At 37.4% G+C, this 8,118-nt stretch overlaps 1 protein-coding gene across 2 annotated transcripts; it reads left to right on the top strand.

Moving 5' to 3' along the window:
- The first annotated feature begins 2,385 nt into the window (after nt 1-2,385).
- On the top strand, nt 2,386-7,607 carry LOC137648860 (uncharacterized). 2 transcript variants are annotated; one of them, XM_068382022.1, is made up of 3 exons: nt 2,386-4,273; nt 5,020-5,270; nt 5,829-7,607. In XM_068382022.1, the coding sequence occupies exons 1-3, from the start codon at nt 2,674-2,676 to the stop codon at nt 7,257-7,259; spliced, it is 3,282 nt and encodes a 1,093-aa protein (XP_068238123.1). In that variant the 5' UTR covers nt 2,386-2,673; the 3' UTR covers nt 7,260-7,607. The 2 variants fall into 2 exon arrangements, with proteins under 2 accessions (XP_068238123.1, XP_068238122.1); XM_068382021.1 differs by having other exon boundaries at nt 5,020-7,607.
- Nucleotides 7,608-8,118: the final 511 nt, after the last annotated feature.

Raw genomic sequence — 8,118 nt, 5'->3', positions numbered from 1 at the left:
TTAGTACCATCGTACGTCCTGCGTGTCGTGGAAAGCGATTAAAAGGACAGCTGTCGCCTTCCAGTTTTGCCATTTAGGGAAAGGCTGAGCTCACTGTAAATAACTGTTGAAACTTATTTACTTATTTCCTTGTTTCCTTTCCTCGCTGGGCTATTTTCCCTTATTGGAGCCCTGGGACTTATATCATCTTGCTTTTCTAACTAGGGATGTAGCTTAACTAACAACAACAACAACAACAACACTTAACCCCTTGATCGAAGAAAAATTGTTCGGTAATCTTTGTGTTGTCTGATGTATGAGGACGGAGGAGAACAGATCAGAGTATTTGATGAATGTGTTGGTAAAAGGAAAATGAACCGTAACCAGGGAGAAGATTCTGGTTATTATCGTTATTAGCTAAGCTATAATACTATTAGGAAAAGCAGAATGCTACAAGCCCAAGGGCTCCAACAGGCAAAAGAGCCCTGCGACGGAAGGGAATAAGTAAATAAATAAAGTACTAGGGAATGAAATATTTTAAGAACAAAAACATTGAAATAAATCTTTCTTATGTAAACTATAAAAAAAGCAAGAAAAGGTTTGTGGTGGCCGATGCGGTAACGTCCCTGACTAGTGAACGTCAGACTGAGGTGTGAGTCCCGCTCAAATTCGTTAGTGCCTTTGATCTCTGCAACCTCACCATCCTTGTGAGCTAAGGATGCGGGTGGGTTTGGGGGAGTCTATAGGTCTATCTGCTGAGTCATCAACAGTCATTGCATGGTCCTCCTTGGTCCTAGCTTGGGTGGAGAGGGGCTCGGATACTGATCATATGCATATAAGGTCAGTCTCTAGGACATTGTCCTGCTTGATAGGGCAATGTCATTGTCCCTTGCCTCTGCCATTCATGAGTGGCCTTTAAACCTTTAAAATATAGCTAGAATGTGCGGTGACAATTTAAAAAACAAAACAAAAACTAATAACAACAACGCGAAACGAAATTCTTAGCGTCGACGGCCACTTCATTCCGAGATAATGAAAGAGCCGGACAACAGAGATGGCTGTATTGCCATAGGTAACAGGTTCCCTGTCTCGTCGAAGGCAGACCGTGAGATTTATCCCGTAGTTTGTTCCGGTGATCTATTGCAGATTGCTACAGGATCGAACTGTATTGGATGTTTCATTCACTTTCAAAGCAACGGACTCTATTACCGGAGACTGGCAAGCAGGGAAAAGAAGAGTTAGATGGAATACATACATACTTACATGCATGCATGCATGCATGCATGCATACATACATACATACATACATACATCTGACACAGAATAGATCAAGTGTCTGGCTATATATATATATATATATATATATATATATATATATATATATATATATATATATATATATATATATATATATATATATATATATATATATATATATATATATATATATATTATAATAACCCTCCTATCATTATTTAGCATTTCTAATTACACCTATTATTGTGTATTACTTTAGCGCCATCTATTGATTGCTGATCGTAGCGGACAGCATGAATGAAATTACCTTTTGTTATTTTTACGTATGTAATCCTTGGAAATGTTTACTTCCAAGCTCTTTCAAGTTAATACTTTTGAGTTCGTTATCCGGTGGCTAATTCTTCACTTGCTTATAGTGTTTATTAAGTGGTTATTTGTTATTATTTTGTTATATATTTATACGTGATTTAAAATAAGTAAAGTCTGTTTAATTTTAACATTAATTTGATCATTCTCCTAATATATCTACTATACCTACATGAAGTGTTGCCCTCATTACTGAGAATTTATGAATGAATAGTCAAGTGGAAAGCAGAAGTTGTGACAAATTGGGGGCCTGTCCGGGATGTACTTACGTATGTGTTACGCTTACGCTCGATCTTGACGGATTGTGAAATTCATTTTGTTGTTTCTCTAAAATGATGGACAACATGAGTGTAGTGTATTAGTGATATTTTGCTAGTTTATAACTGACCACCACCGGATAGTGTTCTCCAGCGCGCTCACACTTTCACCTAGAGAATGTCGTGTTGCTACACGTCATCTTAAGCATACATCGAGATTTTGGAGGACGTGCAGGCAGGGTAATGGCATCCTAGAATTCGTCATTCTTTTAACCCTCGACTCTGTTGACTACCATCGCTTAGCGATATCTTCATAGTCGCCCCAACTTCTCGAGGTGCTTCGAGGCATTCAAAACCTCATCATAAGGAATTGAAGATTCCTTCCTTAGGAACTTCTGCTCCTCTTACTCAGGGTACGACCTTCGCTCTTTCAAGGATTTCGACTGGATATTGTTACGACCACGTGGTCAAGAACTTCGTTCCACCTCGATGGATATTTAAAGGTTTATTCCTTGTTCAGGTAACTGTTGGTACTTCCAATTATTTACTTCATTAAAAATATTTTATTCAAGATTATTAGTGGTTTTGCATTATTGGTGAACCAAGTTTTCCGATTGGCATGGATTATTAAAGCCTTGTTCATTTAAGTGAATTTCTGTACATTGTAGGACTTAAGGATTAAGGAAATTCCTCTGGTTTGTGAGTGCCTTCGCACCATAAATCCATGAATGCCCTGACGTTTTTAAGTCTTAAAGCTTGTGTATAGTAGTAATATAATTTCCAGTGATATTTTCCATTTTATCAGTATTGAGAGATGCCTTTTGATCTTGAGAAATTTTTAGGTGCACCCAGGGAGCACCTAAATACACTACAGGAAGCTAAAAAGGACCAGCTTCGCCAAATAGCTGTAAGGGCTAGAATATCTGTAGGTCATGCTGTGGTGAAAGCTGAACTATTGGGAAAGATATTAGATTTCCTGATAAATAGTGGTAACATAACTGAAGAAGAGGCTCTTCCCTTAAGGCCTTTAACACTTGAACGAGGTGCTGCTCGTACTGTTACTGTAACTGAAGACCCAGAGATAGTGAAATTGAAACTCCAACTTGAACTGCAGCAGTTAACACTAGAAGCTGAACAAAAAAGGCTTGAAGCTGCAAATGCCGCAGTAGAAACTGAGCAAAGAAGACTTGAAATAGAACGTAAAGAAAAAGTTCTGTTGGAAAAGGAACTATCAGCCATAAGAATAGAAGAAAGGTTGGCAGAAAAACAGCTACCCGATGCTTTTGACCTTAGTAAAGCACGCAAACTCCTGCCTGTCTTCGATGAAAAAGATCCTGATGTTTTTTTCATTACTTTTGAAAACACTGCAACGTCTCTCAACTGGCCTAGAGACCAATATGTTCTCTTAATCAGAAACTCCTTCAAAGGAAAAGCTGCATATGTGGCAGCACAACTTGTCCAAGAAAGGGATTATGAAATCTTTAAAACTGCCATATTAGATGCTTATAGTGTTACAGCAGAAGGGTATAGACAAGTCTTCAGACAAACTTTGAAGAACCAAGCTCAAACCTATCTAGAGTTTTTCACATTGAAGTTGAAGCAGTTTAATAAATGGATAGATAAGGAACAAATAACTACTTTAGAACAATTAAAGAATTTAATAGTTTTAGAAGAATTCCTGAGGCGTATTCCAGCTAATGTGGCAATGTTTATTAGAGAAAAACAAGAAAAAGATGGCAAAAGGGCTGCCCTATTAGCTGATGATTACCATCTCATTCATAAACTTAAACCACATTCGTCCTCACCTTCATCTTCCCCACAGGTTTGTACTTTTTGTAAGAAAGAAGGTCATCATATTAAAGACTGTCCTAGTCCCAAATGCAAAGCATCTCATGGTAAGGCTTCTCCTAATGTTTTTTCACAAGGACCCAAATCAGGGAATACTGCAAATAAAACGACTCTTCACTGTGCTCAACCTCTATCAGACTTTACAGCATTTACATATCCTGGTAAAGTAAATGATATTCCCGTGCAAATTTTGAGAGATACAGGGTCATCTCAAACTATCATTAGCTCAAAGTTAAAAGATTTAGCTAAACCAACAGATCAGTATGTAACTGTGTCAGATTTGACTTGTCAAAAGGTTTTACCTATTGTACAGATTTCTCTTGATTGTCCTTATTTTAAAGGTTCAACTAATGTCGCCTTGTTGGATTCTGACCTGCCTTGCAAGAACATAGACATGATACTTGGTAATGACTTGGCTCAATCTAACGGTACTCCTAGTCTTATCATTACGCAGCCTGAAGTAGTGATCGAAAAAGCTTGCAAAGAGCTTTCTCCGGTGGTAGAGCTTCCCTGCCAAGTAGTCACCAGGTCTACAACCTCAACTTCTAGCGACACTGAACACACAGGTAAGGTGGATCAAAGTACCTTAGGTGAAAAAGTCCTTGCTGATCTTGTTGATATTCCCTCAGATGAATTTGTAGAGTATCAAAGGTCTGATGATAGTTTGAAAGAATACTTTGATAAAGTAAAAGATGACGTTGATGAAAGTAAGTTACCATATTTTTATCTTGATAATAACATCCTTATGAGACGTTATAGACCTTTGAAGATTGCAGGACAAAATTCCTGGCATGATAGTTACCAGCTTGTAGTTCCTTCTAATCTTCGTGCAGCCTTATTGGATCTTGCTCATTCAGCAGAGTCTCATCTCGGCATTTCCAAAACCTATAAGCGTTTGCTGGACGATTACTACTGGCCTGGTATGAAAGCTGATGTAAAGCACCACATAGAATCTTGCCATCCCTGCCAGGTAACTGGTAAACCAAATCAGAAAATACCTCCAGCACCATTAGTTCTATTACAGTACCTAATTCTCCTTTTGAAAAGGTAATTGTAGATTGTGTTGGTCCACTTCCCAAAACTAAGAAACAAAATGAGTACATTTTAACCTTGTTGTGTCCAACTACTAGATTTCCTTTAGCCGTACCTATAAAAAACATATCTGCTAGAACAATAATTGTTAATCTTCTTAAAATATTCACCATTTTTGGTTTTCCAAAAGAGCTTCAGTGTGATCAGGGGACAAACTTCACTAGTGATTTGTTTAAGCAAACTTTAAAGCAGTTAAACATCTCTCATATTTTTGCTTCAGCTTATCACCCTCAGACTAATGGAGCCCTCGAACGAGTACACCAGACCATTAAAAACCTCCTGCGCAAGTACATTTGTGAAACTGGACGAGACTGGGATGAAGACCTGGATCTGCTTATGTATGTACTTAGGAGTACACCTAATGAATCGACTGGAATTTCTCCCTTCGAGATGATGTTTGGCCGCAGACCTAGGACAAACCTTAGTATGGTAAAAGAAAACATCCTAAGAGGTACTTACAAAGACCAGCAAGTAAGTATTCCGCAATACCTCCAAAGTCTTAAGGTTAAATTTGACCATGTTTATGAATTTGCCAATCTGAATTTAACTAACAGTCAGATTCGAATGAAAAACCATTACGATAAAAAGGCCAAAATTAGAACTTTTAAAGTAGGAGATGATGTACTTGTATATCGACCAGTTCCAGGAGCTCCATTGAGAGAAAAATTTATGGGTCCGTATAAAATCACTAAAAGGGTCTCTAAAACAACTTATGCAATTGAAACTCCAGATAAAAGGAAGCCTAGCCAGTTAGTGCACATTAATCTTATAAAACCATACCAATCTGCAAAGATTTCTCCACAGGCAGTTCACCTGATAAGTAGAGAGACTGATCACTCCACTCACAACTCGAGGATAACTACTCCCACCGGGACTTCTCCTACCCCTAAAAACATAGTACCCGAGGCAGTTGATAATGATAAACTTTTAGCTCCTCTTGAGCCAGACGAAGAAGAAACTTTGGCTCATAATCATATTTTGTCATGGAAAGATGCTAGTAATTCACAGATTCTTTCTTTGCTTTCACAGTATCTTGGTCATCTTCCTAAGGTGGAAAGGGAAGAATTAGAGGCTGTTCTGAAGTCTTATCCTGCAATATGTTCAGACACTCCTGGTTGCTGTACCTTGGTGCAACATGATATTGTGCTAGAACCAAACGCCAATCCCGTTCGTCAACCTTTTTATCGGGTGTCCCATCGTTTATTACCAGCCTTGAAGGCTGAGGTTGAGTATTTACTAAAACTAGATTTAGCTGCACCAAGTAAGTCTCCCTGGGCATCGCCTTGTATTTTAGTTAAAAAGCCTAACAATTCCTATCGTATGTGTACGGATTATAGAAGGGTTAATTCTGTAACGGTCAAGGATGCTTATCCATTACCTAGAATTGCGGATATTATTGACTCTGTGAGTAATTCTAAATACCTTACCCAGATTGATCTCTTAAAGGGTTATTATCAAATTAAATTAACAGATAGGACAAGAGAGATATCAGCCTTTATAACACCTTTTGGTCTCTTTGAATACAGAGTTTTGCCATTTGGGATGACTAATGCTCCAGCTACATTCCAAAGGATGGTCCATGAAGTTACACGTGGTTTGGAGGGTGTGTATGTCTATTTGGATGACATCGTAATTGCTAGTATCTCCTGGGACGAACATCTCAAGATCTTAAGAGAACTCTTCAAAAGACTCCTGGAAGCTAACCTAGTTATTAATTTAGCCAAGAGTTCATTTGGAAAGGCAAAAGTTACATACCTAGGACATGTCATTGGCAGTGGCTCCATATTACCCAAGGATACTAATGTAAAGGCTATAACTTCATTCCCCACTCCTAGTGATAAAAAAGAACTCAAAACTTTCTTAGGTATGGTGTCATATTATTCAAAGTTTTGTCCTAATTTTTCCATCATAACTTCTCCTCTACATGTATTGACATCCAGCAAAGTAAGGTTTCACTGGACACAGGATCACGATAAGGCCTTCCGGCAGCTAAAGTTATTCATGACTTCATCTCCTTTGTTGCAAGCGCCTAATCTTACTAAACCTTTTTTTATACAGGTCGATGCTTGTAATACTGGATTTGGTGGTGTCCTACTGCAAGAAATCAATGGGACCAGTACTTTTCCTCCTTTGTTGGAACATCTGCTGCCAGTATCTTATTACTCAGGAGCGTTCAAAGGCGCTCAACTAGGATGGCCTACCATCGAGAAAGAATTATATAGTCTTGTTGCAACTGTCCTTCATTTTCGTCCATATCTGGAAGGAGCTGCACGTGTCGTCATTTACACAGACCACAAACCCCTTACCTTCCTCGAAAGGGCAAAGCTTAACAACAAGAAACTTCTTCGATGGTCATACATCTTGTCGTCTTACAACATTGAGATCCACAGCATTCGAGGATCAAACAACACCATCGCCGACGCATTATCACGTCTTGGACAGAAAACCACAATTCACTAAATTTGTCAATAAGATTGTCATAATTTCATTCCTAACAGGGGGGAACTATAATAACCCTCCTATCATTATTTAGCATTTCTAATTACACCTATTATTGTGTATTACTTTAGCGCCATCTATTGATTGCTGATCGTAGCGGACAGCATGAATGAAATTACCTTTTGTTATTTTTACGTATGTAATCCTTGGAAATGTTTACTTCCAAGCTCTTTCAAGTTAATACTTTTGAGTTCGTTATCCGGTGGCTAATTCTTCACTTGCTTATAGTGTTTATTAAGTGGTTATTTGTTATTATTTTGTTATATATTTATACGTGATTTAAAATAAGTAAAGTCTGTTTAATTTTAACATTAATTTGATCATTCTCCTAATATATCTACTATACCTACATGAAGTGTTGCCCTCATTACTGAGAATTTATGAATGAATAGTCAAGTGGAAAGCAGAAGTTGTGACAATATATATATATATATATATATATATATATATATATATATATATATATATATATATATATATATATATAATGTGTGTGTGTGTGGTGTGTGTGTGTATATATATACATCCCAAGCTAAGTGTCCCAAGCCTTGCATACAAAATATGGAGATTTAAATATTGTTTATACTGTATATATACATATATACAATGTATATATATATATATATATATATATATATATATATATATATATATATATATATATATATATATATATATATATATATATATCCATATCCATATACCAAGGCACTTCCCCCAATTTTGGGGGGTAGCCGACACCAACAATAAAACAAAACAAAAAGGGGACCTCTACTCTCTACGTTCCTTCAGCCGAGTTCAGCTGGTACTGCTAGGGTGC

Source organism: Palaemon carinicauda, chromosome 10 (assembly GCF_036898095.1).
Source record: "Palaemon carinicauda isolate YSFRI2023 chromosome 10, ASM3689809v2, whole genome shotgun sequence".
NCBI lineage: Eukaryota > Metazoa > Arthropoda > Malacostraca > Decapoda > Palaemonidae > Palaemon > Palaemon carinicauda.
The sequence above is the reverse complement of the archived record's forward strand: the minus strand, read 5'-3'. Positions and strand labels throughout refer to the sequence as shown.

Coding starts and splice junctions, on each gene's coding strand:
- LOC137648860 (XM_068382021.1), top strand. CDS start 2,674: ATGCCTTTTGATCTTGAGAAATTTTTAGGTGCACCCAGGGAGCACCTA. Junction 4,274..5,019: donor TAGCGACACTGAACACACAG/GTAAGGTGGATC, acceptor TTTTTGCTTCAG/CTTATCACCCTCAGACTAAT.